The 14,865-nt window shown below is 41.7% G+C and overlaps 1 protein-coding gene across 1 annotated transcript in view; it reads left to right on the forward strand.

Moving 5' to 3' along the window:
- Positions 1-14,293, forward strand: part of Hsf5 (heat shock transcription factor 5) — a 44,061-nt gene extending 29,768 nt beyond the window's left edge. The window contains exon 6 of the mRNA XM_051157811.1: positions 14,223-14,293. Coding sequence (XP_051013768.1) covers positions 14,223-14,293 — 71 coding nt within the window. The remainder of the gene's footprint in view (positions 1-14,222) is intronic.
- Positions 14,294-14,865: the final 572 nt, after the last annotated feature.

Raw genomic sequence — 14,865 nt, forward strand, 5'->3', positions numbered from 1 at the left:
AGGTTTGACTTTGTTAGATTAAAAAGGGAAAGGTATCATATTGGGTTGCATAAGGCTGTTTTCATGCAAGTACTTTGAACCTATCTCCTCATATTCTGCTACCTTCTCCTCTCTCTCCCTCTCTCTCTCTCTCTCCCTCTCCCTCCCTCTCCCTCTCCCTCCCACTCCCTCTCCCTCTCTCTCTCCCTCCCTCTCCCTCTCTCTCTCTCCCTCTCCCTCCCTCTCCCTCCCTCTCCCTCCCTCTCCCTCTCCCTCCCTCTCCCTCCCTCTCCCTCTCCTTCCCTCTCCCTCTCCCTCCCTCCACTCCTCTCTGTGTAGCCCTGGCTGTCCAGGGATTGCTTCCCACAATCAGTTGTTCTCTGCATTTTGACTGGTTGTGGTCTCCTGAAATGGTGTCTATTACGAAGAGCAGCTCCTTTGTGAAGGTTGGAAGCTACACTTTGTGGCTCTAAGGATACGTATTTAGAATGCAATTAGGTAGTATGCTGGTTTAATAAGTAACAGCAGTGGGCTCTCCTCTGAGAATCCAAGATCTCATTAGCCTTGAGCAACTGCCTAGGTTTCCGGTATCAGCATAATTTCCTTCCTAAAGAGCAGGCCTTAAATCCAATTAGACAGCTCTTGGTGACTGCCAAGATATGAGCGCCACCATCGCACCTTCAGGCATGTCTTGCCTTGCTGGTCACTGTTCATGGGCTTCAGAGCTGGGTAGGACTACTGGTTGCTTCCCCCCCTTGGCAGCTTACATTAGCACTTTCTGGGACCATGGAGGTTAGGCCCTTTTCCCCTGGACAGTTTCAGTTCTCCTTTCATCTTATCTATACGTAGTGATTTTATGTATCTATATAAAATCTAGGATTCACAAATGAGAGAAAAAATGATATTTGTCTTTCTGAGACTGCCTTAATTTGTTTAGTATGATTATCTCCGGTTGCATCTGTTATCCTGTAAACAACAATAACCTCATTCTGTTTCGGGGGCAGCTAAGGATTGAACCTAGAGCATTCTGCATGCCAACTTTGCACACTGCCACAGCTGCCACCATGCCCTAATTCTGCTCTTTTTTATAGATGAAAAATTCTTTTATGAATATAAACCATATTTTCTTTATTTGTTTTTCAGTTGGTAGACTAGCAGTCTAGTTTTTGTTGTTTGCCTCACACTAGAAGAGTTCTAAAGGCTTGCAGGTTACTGTGGGGGTGAGAAGTCACATACTTTGGAGAACAGGTTTACTAATTCTCTAACATTTTAATCTTTTTAAAAGAATTGCCACATATGCATTTGTACATAGTAATGGGTTTCATAATCTTTTAAAAAAATCTGCATTCTCACGTTTACTCATTCCTGTTGTGAGTTAGAGCAGCCAGAGATCTCATTTAGATGATTTTAATCATGAACAGGGTTTGCTGTCTGTCTTGCTCATTCTCTCCCTTCAGCCTGACCCTGAGGTCATGTGAACCAGGGTATTGGATTGGAAGGTAACACCCTTATTTGAACTTGACTGGATTATTTCTCTAAGTAATTTTTTTTTTTTTTTTTACTTTTTAAAACCTTGTAATGCTCTTTATTGACATTTGTTCATGAATAAAGGGATTATTAAGGTAAGTGCTTGATCTAAGAAAAAAGTATTTGACAAAATTAGGATGCCCTTTCTAAGACTTTATTTTTAAAATTTAGAATTTTATTTTATGTGTTTGGGTGTTTTGCCTGCATGTGCATCTGTGTATCACCATGTAGTTGCTTGGAATTGAACCTTGGTCTTCTGAAGAGCAGCCAGTGCTCTCAATCACTGAGCCATCTAAGACTTTAAGTTATGTGCTAAATTATGTGCATATGTGGAGGTCTTTGCGTGAATTTGTAAACATGAGTACAGTGCCAATGGAGGCCAGAAGAGGGCATTGGATTTACCTGAATTGGTGGGTGTCAGCCACTTAATTTATGTCTTTTACTCCTAGCTGTATGCTCCGGGCAGGCATGGTAGCCCACGCTTTAATCCCAGTACTCAAGAGGCAGAGGCAGGCGGATCGCTGTGAGTTGGAGGCCAGCCTGGTCCAGGACACCCAAGGCTACACAGAGAAACCCTGTCTCAAAAAAAACCAACAAAACAAAACAAATAGTTGGTAGAATGCTTACCTAGCATGTATGAAGCCCTATAGAATTGACCTCCAGCACTGTATAAACCAGACATGGTGTTGTGGGTTTATAATTCCAGCACTTCAGAAGTAGATAGAGGCAGGAGGAGCAGGAGTTCAGCTAAACAAAACTCACCTTGGGTTAAATGAGACCCTGTTGCAATAAGAAAAAAGGAAAGAAAGAAAGAAAGAAAAGGAAGGAAAGATATCTCCTTGTCTCTGCTTGCAAAGTGAATTCCTTTATCCTGTTCTCATCTCTTCTAGGGATTTGCTAAATGCAAGAAATAGCTCAACACAGCTTGAATCTTGTTAGCCTTTCCCTCTGTGGTTGTATGTTCATTTGTTGTGTGGTTTATTTTCTAGAGCATTACAGGTAGTGACTTTATCAGATATTTGGTGTGGTTAGATTTTCCATTGCTGTGATAAACTCCATGGCCAAAAGCAGCTGGAAAGTAAGGGCTTATTTCACTTGACAGTTGTAGTTCATCATAAAAGGAGGCAGGGCAGGAACTCAGAGACCATAGAGGAATGCTGCTGACTAGCTTGCCCCTTTGGTTTGTTCAACCTGTTTTCTTACACCATGAAAACCATCTGCCCAGGGGTGGCCCCACCTGCAATGATCTGGGACCTTCCACCTCAATCAGTCATTTTAAAGATGTTCTACAGACCTCCCCCCAAGCAGTCTGATGGAGGCATTTTCTCAGTGTTCCTCTTCCCAAGTGACTCTAGCTAGTGTCAGGTTTAAAGAAAACTAAGGAGGACACATGCAGAGTTCCTAACATTCGTAACACTGCCTACTAGCTAGTGCTGCCAGTGTGTTAGGTGTGCTTTGTTTTGGGCACTGGGTATGTAGTTCAAGCACACACATCGTCTGCTTCTGTTCTTACCAGTAAACTAACTAGACCTCCACTCACATATTTTAATTTGGATTGTATCATTACCCTACTTCTAGATTCTAAATTCCATTTAGGATATAAATTAAACTACAGTAATAATATAAATAATAAGGATCATAACACACAAAATAGAAACAAAGCTTTGAGTGCTAGCTCAGTAGTATAGCCCTTGGCTAGCATGAAGGAGACTCTGGGTTTAATCCTTAACACTCCAAAACAGACAGACAAAGTAGGGGGTGAGTAACGTTTCCTCTGGATCAGCGTGAGGACAAGCTGGCTGGAGCTGATGTGGCGGTTGAGTGTTTTTCACCTTCAGATGTTGCTGACCAGCTGACTGCCAGTACAGCGCTGAAGCTTGAGGGCCTGAGTTCAGATGCCTCGGACCCATGTGAAAATCTGTGCACAACAGAATATTCTTGTCATCCAGTGCTGGAGAAGCAGAGATAGGAGGATCATTTTACCCAAACCAGTGAGCTCCAGGTTTAGTGGGAGACCCTATCTCCAAAAATGAGATGGAAAATAATAATAAAGGAAAACATCAGCTGATGACCTGGCCTCTGCAGCATGCATACACATGTACACATACACACCACAGAGATGTCTTCCGTGTCAGCAGGCTGCTATAGTATTCCCTTATTGTATTAACACAATTATTACAGTATGATCATAATTTTTTAAAGCTAGAACTTAGTCATGGAGGACCAAGTTCTATAGCTTCAGTGGAGCTGAAAAATACAGCTGTGGGTAGCTTGCCTGTTTAAAAGAATAACATGGAACGCAGACATGTTGTCTCATGCCTGTAATCCTACAACACAGGAAGGAAAAGCAGAATGATCAAGAGTTCAAGGCCAGTCTGGGATACATGGACAAAAATAAATAAATGAAAACAACATGGGATAAAGGGAAAGGAAGCAATATTAAGAGACAAGTAGAAGTCTCTGTCATGCTGCCTAAGAGAAAATATTTAGAATACAAAACTACCAATCATCCTATTTACAATAGATTAAAAACCTCTAAAACTTATCAAGAAAAGACAACACAAAAAATAAGGGTAGTAATGGGGCTGACAATTGTATCTAGCGGGAAAAGAGTCTGCCCAGCACGCAGAAAGCCCTGGGTCAATCCTCAGCACCACATAAACTGGGCATTATGGCACATGCTTACCCTAGCACTCAGAACATGGAAGGATCAGAAGGTCAAGGTCATCCTCAGTTACACAATGAGTCAGGGCCAGCTGGGGATACATGAGACTTTGCCTCAAAAAGTTGTATGTACATTCAAAACATAGAAAAGGATGTTCAGGGCTGGGGATATATTTCAGTGCCAGACAGTTGACAGAAGTCCAAGGCCACGTCTCTGACTCAGGGAGGGAAAGATGTTTAACTTCTCTCTGTTCACTAGAGAAATGCAATATAAATTTGTATATAAATTTCTGTATTTTTTCTTCTGTTTTTTTTTTTGAGACAGGGGTTCTCTGTGTTGCCTTGACTGTCCTGGAACTTGCTCTCTAGATCAGGATGACCTTGAAATCACAGATATCTGCCTGCCTCTGCCTTTCAAGTGCTGTGTTTAAAGGTGTGCTCCGCCATGCCCAGCAATTTCTGTACTTTTTAAGACAGGGTCTCACTGTGTAGCCTAGACTGCCCTAGAACTAGGTAACCCAGGGTGGACTTAAATTTGTGGCATTTCTTCTTCCTTGGCCTACCCAGTGCTAAGATTACAGGTAGGAGCCACAACATCTTGTTTTATAGCTTTGCTTTTTTAAATATATATTTTAAATTTGTGTATTTTGCCTGCATGGATGTCTGTACACTGTGTACACACAGTGCTCACACAAGCCAGAAGATGGTATTAGCTTCCCCTGGAACTGGAGTCAGAGCCAGTTGTGAGCCACCGTGTGGATGCTGGGAATTGAGCCCTGGGTCTGCTGATACATAAAATGTGCTGGTTACTTCCGAGAAGATAGAATTGAAGGGCATAAGAATATTTTTAATTTGTTAGTTTGAGTGTGTGTGTGCATACACATATGCATTCACACACATACAAACATGCTTGTATGTAATTATGTGGGAATTTTAATTTATATTTTCTATGGTCTTATTATATACTTTAGTTTTTTCACTTATATGTGCGTAGGTGTGTATGCCATAGCATGTATGTGAAAGTCAGAGAACAATTTGTGGAAGACAGGTTTCTCCTTCCATAACCTGAGCCATCTTGTTGGCTTATGTTTTTCTATATAATTTTGAAACTGGACAGAAAAATATTTTAAATACAGAAAGAGGGGCTGTAAAGATGGGTCAGTGGTTAAAGCACTTCCTGCTCTCCCAGAGGACTTGAGTTCAGTTCCCAGCACCCACACAAGCCAGGTAATAACCTCCAGTAACTCCAAGTTCTAGGGAGCCTGATGCCCTCTGACCCCCAAGTGCACACCTCACACACACAAACATACATGTAAATACTTATGTATTTATTTATTTATTTCTCTGTGTAGTTCTGGCTGTCCTGGAACTCACTCTAGACCATGCTGGCCTCAAACTCACAGCGATCTGCCAGCCTCTGTCTCCTGAGTACTGGGAGTGCACCACACCACCTGACTAAATGAATCTTTTTTTCAAAACGGAATAATTATAATCTTGGTGGCACAGCCCTACAATTCAAGCAATTTAGGAGGCTAAGACAGAAGAAACAAAAGTTCAAGATCTGCTTGTGCACCAAGTTCAAGGGCAGCTTAGAAACCTTGTGAGTCTTTGTCTCAAAAAATTAATAACAACAAGGGCTAGAGATACTGTATAAAGCCCTAGGTGCAATCCCAAGTACTTAAAATAAATCTGCCAATAAAATCAATAATTTAAATCTCAGATATTAAACTGAGTCTTATGGTTTAGATATTATTGACTCAAGTTTATCCTTTACCAAAAATTCCTTTTCAAGATCTCTGAGATTCTCTAAGTCTCATAGTGGCTTTTTCCACTGTGTCTCTGCTTAATTTCAGACTTGTCCCTAGCTTGCCTTCCAGGGCTATCCGTTCAGTCCATGCTTTTAGATGCAGAACCTAGGTCCCTCTCTTTGATGACTCCCCTCTAAGACTTTCCTTCTAGGCATTTGAATACATAGCTTACTTCCTGAAAATTGGGAGAGATAGAAAAGAATTTGAAGTGGAGTGACAGCCCTCTCTCCTATTCATTTATCTTATATTTTGTTTTCTGAAACAGGGTTTCTCTATGTAGCCCTGGATGTCCTGGAAATCAACTATGTAGATCACAGAGATCCTCCTGCCTCTGCCTCCTGAGTATTGGGCTTAAACCCATGTACCACCACATGTGTATTTCTTTATTTCAGTCTTGAGGAAGTAGAGTTTCATGCAGCCCAATCTAGCCTATAGTTCCTTCTGTAGCTGAAGATTACCTTAAACTCTTTCTCAAACTTACATTTTTAAAAATGTGTGTGTGTGTGTGTGTGTGTGTGTGTGTGTGTGTGTGTGTGTATGTATGTGTGTGTGTTGGGTATGTACACTGATGCAGATGCCTGCTGAAGTCAAAGGCATAGAATGCCCTGGGAGCTAGAATCACAGGCAGTTGTGAGCTTCTCAGTGTGGGTGCTGAAATTGAATTCAGGGTCTCTGGAAAAGCAGTTCACACTCTGACCATCTTGCCAGCCACCTGCTTGCTGGAACTCATTGCCATGCCTGGCTTCCCGCCCCCCCCCCCCTTCTCTCTCTCTCTCGGAGCACATATCTTTTTTTTTTTTTTTAAAGATTTATTTATTATGTTTACAGTGTTTTGTCTGCATGTCAGAAGAGGGCATCCGATCTCATTATAGATGGTTGTGAGCCACCATGCAGTTGCTGGGAATTGAACTCAGAAACTTTGGAAGAGCAGCCAGGGATCTTAACCTCTAAGCTGTCTCTCCAGCCCCCATCTCTCTTCTTAAAAGGCCTTAGGTCATCTTATTTATCATTAATCATTATATCCTTCTGCTATGTTACATTTTCTTTGCAGTATCATCCGACCTTCTCTGGTCTTTTTCTACGCTTTCCTTTGGCCAAAATCCTGTTCTCCTATTTTCTGGTATCCTTGAAGCCTCATCTCTTCTAACTTAAACAACCACCAAGGTGCTCCTCACAAAGACTCACTCCCCAATAGGACCTCTTACCTACCTGCTGTAAAATATCTTCCTCCCTTCCAGTGTATATTATGGTTATAACTGTAAACGATAAGTAATTAGCGCATTAGTTATCTGTTTTAACTCTTCCCGTTGGCTTTGCCTAAGTAGAGCCATATCACTTGCTTAATGGAGGTAAAACTGCCTTACTTAATTAGCTTTGATTTCCTGCAGTGGAAAGTATGAACATCATTGTGATACCTAATCACAATTTTATTTTATCAGGGGAGGGGAGCAAATGATTTATAATTAAGCTAGGACATCTCTGCTGAAAAGTTAAATTTTATAATTAAAGTGCAATCAGAAGTATAATATATGAAGTTGCATATTTTTCTTCCCTGAGGGAACTAGCCTCCCACAGTGTCTACTTAGACATGAACACAGAGCCAGTGTGATGGCTCATGTTTGTAATCCCAGAACCTGGGAGGTAGAAGCAGTAGGACAAAGAATTCAAGGACAAAGTCAGATAGGCAGTGAGTTCAAGGCCAACTTAATCAAAATAAAAAACAAAACAATAAATAACTGGCCTAGCACGGTACATGATAGCAATAGCATTTTAACAATATTTTATTTTATTATTTATTTTTTGGTTTTTCGAGACAGGGTTTCTCTGTGTAGCCCTGGCTATCCTAGACTCTCTTTATAGACCAGGCTGGCCTCGAACTTAGAGAGATCTGCCTGCTTCTGCCTCCCGAGTGCTGGGATTACAGATGTGTGTTCCCATGCCCAGCTCTATTATTTTTTATAGTAGTTGTCTTTGTTGCTTTTCTACTGCTGTGATGAAACATTATGAGCAAAAACAACTTGGGGAGGAAAGGGTTGATTCAACTTACACATCCATCACAGTTTATCATGAAAGGAAGTCAGGACAGGAACTCAAGCAGGTCAGGAACCTGGAAGCAGGAGCTGATGCAGAGGCCATGGGGGGATGTTGCTTACTCTCTTAGTCATCATGGCTTGCTCAGCCTGCTTTCTTATAGCACCCAGAACCACCAGCTCATGGATGGCACCACCCACAATGGGCTGGGTCCTTCCCCATCAATCACTAAGAAAATGCTACAGAAAAAGGCTTGCCTGTCTACAGTCCAGTTGAGGCTCAGATGACTTTAGCGTGTGTCAAACTGACAAAGAACTAGCCAGGACAGCAGTTATTAATATACTAATTACCACTAATTGGATTTAATTTGTTTTAAATCATACTTTATTTTGCATATAACAATATTTTATTTTTAGAACATATGATCTCATGTGTCTTAGCTTGGCCTCAGTCTTGGAAGACACTTCTGATCCTATTGCCTCTACCTCCAAGTACTAGGATTACAAGTACACGCCACCATGTCCAGTTTGTTCAGTGCTGGCATGGAAACCAAGGCTTTGTGAGTGCCAGACATGTAGTCTGCCACTGTTTCACCACAACTCATAAGAGGAAACCTCCAATATATTCCCACCAATACATTGTCAACTTCTCTTCAGTGTGCTCCTTGACTCTCCTTCCAGCTGCTCACAGTCTACCTTGTCCTATGTTACAGTGAATGGCCAATCCTTGTATATAGACTCCCATTCCTTGTGTATACTCACAGACATTGCACCTGTTTTTCCCTCTTACGCTCTTCAGTAATCACATTTTATCCTTTATATTAGATCAACAAATATGCCATTGCAGGTCATACATCAGAAAAACTCCTTTCAGACAGGTGTGGCATGAGCTTGTAGTTCCAGCCACCACAGAGGCTGGAGGAGAACATAAGTTTTGTAATTCTGCTTGGCTAAAAATTCCCTTTTCCATTTCTGATGACTGTCACATTACCAAATGCAGGAGGTAGTCCTCAACCCCCGTTGTTTTGGACCTGAGCATGTGGACAGCTTGTTCCAACCTTAATGAAATGCTTTTGTCCAGCTTCTGAACCCACTCTTTGCTGGCTCTCCTTCAAAACCTCTAGCCACTTTCTATACGTAACTTAGAGGTGATGCTGACCTTTGTCATTGCTTTTATCATCTTCATAGTGGTGGCTTCTAAATCTGCCTGAAGTTTCAATCTTCTCTGAACTTCAGACTTATATTTCCTATTTTCTACTCTATATCTTTAGATTTATTTATTTATTTATTTATTTTGGTTTTTCGAGACAGGGTTTCTCTGTGTAATAGCCCTGGCTGTCCTGGATTCACTTTGTAGACCAGGCTGGCCTCAAATTCAGAGAGATTCACCTGCCTCTGCTTCCCGAGTGCTGGCATTACAGGCATGTGCCACCAAACCTGGCAGATTTATTTGTTTATTATTTATGTGTGTGTTTGTGCTAGCATGTGTTTTTGTACACTGCATGAGTGTGGGTGCCCACGGAGGCCAAAGAGGGTGATAGAGCCTCTAGAACTGGAATTATAGGCAGTTGGTAGCTGCCTGGTGTTGGTTCAGGGACCCAAACCCAGGTCCTCATCAAAAGCAGTGTGTGCTCGTAACTGCTGAGCCGTTTCTCCAGCTCCCGTTCTATATCCCTGGCTATGTCCCAAACTTAACATAGCCTATATTCTCTCAACTTTACATATCTATAAGTAGTGCCATGCAGTTTTCTAGTCATACAAAAGTCTTGAAGTCTCTGCTGATTCCTTTCTCTCTTATACATCAGGACCGTTAGTAAATCCTGTCCATTCTATATGGGGTCACATACAGAATCTGGCTGTTTCTCACCACCCTCATAAGTGCTCACTCCAGCCCAAGACTCTACATTCTCTTGTCTAGGTGATTTCAGTGGCTTCTTCACTGCTCCCCCTGCTCCACTGTGATAACAGCAGTCAATGCTCCTGTGGGGGTTTGAGTAGGAATGGCCCCCGTAGACTTGTATGTTTGAATGCTTGGCCATAGGGAATGTCACTATTAAGAGGTGTGGCCTTGTTGGAAGAAGTGTGTCACTATGGGCTTGGAGGTCTTATATATGTTCAAGCTATGTATGCCCAGGGTGGCACACCATCTCCTGCTGCTGCCTGAGGGTCAAGATGTAGAGCTCTTAGTTCCTCCAGCACCGTGTCTGCCTGCACGCTGCCATGCTTCCTGCCATGATGATAATGGACTAAACCTCTGAAACTGTAAGCCAGCCCCAGTGAAATGTTTTCTTTATAAGAGTTGCTGTGGTCATGGTGCCTCTTCACAGCAATAAAATCCAAACTAAGGCAATCATCATAAAGCATTAGCCAGGGCAAGGGATACAGCTCAGCGTAGAGTACTTGCCTGGCTTTGCAGGGCCCTGCATTCAGTTCCCAGTAGAGAAAAAGATTGTAAATCCTGTTCTTGTTCACATTTCTCTAGTAGGTTTCCATTACATTTTAAATAAAGCCTAAAAGAAAATCCTTAATGTGTGCTGTAAGATTTTGAGTCGTTTATCGTCTGGCAAATGTTGTGATGTCATCTCCTACCACCTTCCTCATCTATTCCAGCCCCAACAGTGTCTGCGCCAGTCTTAGGGCACATCAAGTGTATTCCTGTCTTCATACTTGTTCTGTCTGCATGGAATGTTCCTGTATGGACTGTCACGGGGTATATCCCTTCATTTCATTCAGCTGTCTGCTCAGAAAAAGCTCCTGATTATGTCTTGCTCTTCTTTTATTCTTTGGTTTTCTTTTATGGTTCTTAGCTGTATTTAAAATTGTCTATTATTTTCTCTACTTCTAGAAAGCTAATTTTAAAAAAAGAAAGGAAAACAATGAAAAAACCAGGTGGTGATGGCACACACCTTTAATCCCAGCACTTGGGAGGCAGAGGCAGGTGGATTCCTGTGAGTTCGAGGCCAGCTTGGTCTACAAAGTGAGTCCAGGACAGGTAGGGCTAAACCCTGCCTAAAAAAAAGAAAGAAAGAAAGAAAGAAAGAAAAAGAAAAAGAAAGGTCTTTTTTCCCCCAGTATCCTCAGGATCTAGAACATTGTTTGTGACATACCATGCTTTCTGAGTGAATAAATGAATGAACTGTGTTTTTCTCCCCATCTTTTAGAGCCTATACACTATATGTTATATAGTACATATATTTTTAAAAATTAACTATATATTATTACATATCAAGGAATATGTTCATATTGTTTTGCTATCATCACCACCATCTATCTCCCAAACTCTGCATCTTGCAGAACTGATTGATACTCTATGTCCCAGCCCTGTCAACCGCCATTCTACTTATTTTGTAAAAACAGGTTTTTACATTCCTTTCTCTTTTTTTGTACAGAATGGGGTGTGGGGTTGATTCTCTTTCCATTATGTAGCTCTAGGATGAGGCTGAGATTTTCAAGCCTGACAAAACCCTTGCCCACCTCGCCACCATGCCAGTTCCACCATTCTGCTCTCTGTGTCTGCTTTCTTATCTGTTTCTACTTTATTTTTGCTTATGAGTGTGTTGAATTATATTTTAATTAATTTATTGTGTGTGTAGTTCTTTTAGATGAGCACATTCTTTATTGTAGTACATTCCATGGTTAAAGTATTAGTGGTAAGGATCAAATGTAAAAGTCCTAAAATCTTATTTCTATTTCAGTAGCCACTAAGACTATTTCCTACTAGTAAGCTCCCAACTCTTTATTTTATTTTATTTTTTGGTTTTTTTGAGACAGGGTCTCTCTGTGTATCTGTGGCCGTCTTGGACTCACTTTGTAGACCAGGCTGGCCTCAAACTCACAGTGATCCTCCTGCCTCTGCCTCCCGAGTGCTGGGATTAAAAGCGTGAGCCACCACACCCGGCAAGCTCCCAACTCTTAAACTATACTCTTTATGCTTAAAATATGAGGATTCAGTGAGGTCTCTTCAAAGACAAAATAATCTCAAGTTCTAAAACAGTATATTTATAGTTCTTAATATCACATCAACAGGATCATGCTGTCTCCTAGAATTTTTCAGTGTTGTCCTGTAATGAAATTAAATTAAATTTGGGGGATGGAGGGTGGCTCAGTGGTAAGAGCACTGGCTGTTCTTCAGGGAACCTGAGTTCAGTCCCCAGCACCTACATGCTGATCTGACTCCCTCTTCAGAACTCCGTGGGCGCCATGGAGTGTGCAGACATCCATGCAAGCAAAACACCCCTACAAATGAAATAAAAATAAATAATTTTAAAGTTTAAAAATATTTAAAATTTTTGTTGTTGCATATAAGTAAGGACCGCTTCTCATACTTCAAGCTTTGGCCTTAAAAAAAAAAAAAAAAACAATAAAAGACTTCATATTGACTAAGCATCAAAGTTAGTTTGTGTGTGTGTGTTCTGATGTATAATTTTGCAATTATGGGAAACTGAGTGTTTAAGACCAAAGTTTAGTTCATTCCTAAAGCCTTCCTAAGCTGGGCATGCTTCACATCCGTACTCTCAGAACTTGGGAGGCTAAAGTCAGCCCCGGCTACCCTGAGAGACCCTGAAACAGAAAAGCAAGGAAGGAACCACACAAAAGACCTTTCTGTTTTGTAGGCACAGGGTCTTGGATGATAGTTCATATAAAGGCATGGTGCTCTCAACTAGAAACTACACGGCCAGCAAGTGGGCGCAGCGCTCTCGTCCCGTAAAGCCTGCCTGCCACTGAAATTCCCTAATGCTTCTCTTTGAATTATATGCAAGGTTCATTTCTGAGTGAAGCTCTGCCTCCCAGGTGCTAAGATTACAGCCTATGCTGCCACCCCCACCCATCTCTCAAAATCTTATTTTAATATTTTCAATTACGATGTGCCTTGTTCTCGTCCTGCTGTGGAGCTGAGGTGCTTAGAAAATGGTAATTGTTACTCCTGCATCTTTGGGGCAGCTTTCAAAAACCCTGAAGCCTAGGCTGCACTCCATACCAATTAAATGAAAATGTCTGGAGGAAGGAGCCCCAGGCATTGGTTTTGTTGAAGATTGCCGAATGATTCCAGTGCGTATAAGGTGGAAACCACTGGTTTCCGTACTAGCCATGTACTAGCTTAGATGCCCCACCTCACAGTTATCTACTTACTTGTAAGGGTTAAGTAGATGACTTATAATAGTGTATTTGTCTACTTAAAAATGTTCATATGTTAAATAAATGTACTACAATGATCTCTGTAATAAAAAGTCCTGAGCTCATATTTGAGCTGACGATTTTGACTCCTTTCCACTCCTGACTAACTGCTTTGCCTTTTGGTCCCTGTGTGCCTTTCCCTTTACAGTTCAGGCAGGAGCAGGGTGTGTGTGTGTGTGTGTGTGTGTGTGTGTGTGTGTAAGATTTTATTTGATCATATATGTCATCTTAATTGCTTTTTGCACTTTTTAAATTTTTATTTATTATTATGAATACAGTGCTCTGTCTGCATATACACCCACAGGCCAGAAGAGAGCATCAGATTACATTATAGATGGCTGTGAGCCACCATGTGGTTGCTGGGAATTGAACTCAGGACCTCTAGAGGAGCAGACAGTGCTCTTAACCACTGAGGCATCTCTCCAGCCCTCCACTTTTTCTTTTAAGTTTTTGTTTGTTTGTTTTGAGACAGGATCTCAGTGTAGCCTTGGCTACATGAGCCTCTCTAAGTAGCTACGGCTGGCTTGAACTCCTAACCCTTCTACCTCCACCTCCCAAGTGCTGAGATTACTGGCTATTCCCTTTAAATGTTTACTAAAAGGCAATTCTTTAAACTTTGTTGATCTGTTTGGATTCATACCTGGCTCTATTCATTTGCTTTATTTTTGTTTTCTTTTGTTTTGGTTGGTTGTTTTTTTGGTTTTTGTTTTGTTTTGTTTTTTTCGAGACAGGGTTTCTCTGTGTAGCCCTGGCTGTCCTGGAACTCACTCTGTAGACCAGGCTGGCCTCAAACTCACAGAGATCCACCTGCCTCTGCCTCCCAAGTGCTGGGATTAAAGGTCTGAGCTACCACGTCCAGCCCCATTAGTGTGCTTTAAAGAGTGACAAACTGTCCTAAAGTTGGGACTGTGATGAAGACGTATAATTTATAGTCACTTACACAGATATCTATAGACAACTGCTCTTCGCATCTGAAGACTCGTCTGTAGATGTCGTAGCCTGAGAGGCTGAGAGTGAGTAAACAATTCTTTCTTTCTAGATCTTCATCTGCTGGTGGACGTGGCCTGCAAGCAGGAGCACTTTCCAAAGGAGGAAGAGTTAAAAGAGTGAGGAGCAATGGACGACGAGTGTGGCGCTGCGCACTAGCCACAGCTGGAGGCAGACTAGTACTGCACATGACACACTGGTGGGATTCTTTTCAGTTCTGTTAAGGGGAAAAAAGTATTTTTTTGTTTTATTAATTGAGATTTTGTTAAATTGAAAATTGGGAGTTTGGTATTTACTACAGCTGCTCAGTTCAGATCGCTTACCTTACAAACTGCTAAACATCTAGCAGCACCCCTCCCCCCTTTTTTTTTCTGCCCAGATTCTTTTCAAATGAAAAGTCCTGGCCTTGAAGGAGCATCTGAGAACTGCTGCTGCTGTACTGGAGCAGTGTGTGTGCTGAGTTGTGATGCCATTCTGAACTGTAGTCAGCACGATGTCGTCTGTCTCAAGTCACTGTGATTCTTTAGGGAAGATGGTGTGATAAACAAAGACATGTGACCAGTATCACAAGTCCCGTCAGGTCAGAAGCTCCAGGGAGGAAGTTCTGGAAGAAGCTCATTTTCTAAGCGATTAACTAAGAACTTCTCTTGTTTCTGAACCACGTCCTGTTTCAAGAACAAGGCATCCGAACTTGG

The sequence above is a fragment of the Acomys russatus genome, chromosome 16 (genome assembly GCF_903995435.1).
Source record: "Acomys russatus chromosome 16, mAcoRus1.1, whole genome shotgun sequence".
In the NCBI taxonomy this organism is placed as follows: domain Eukaryota; kingdom Metazoa; phylum Chordata; class Mammalia; order Rodentia; family Muridae; genus Acomys; species Acomys russatus.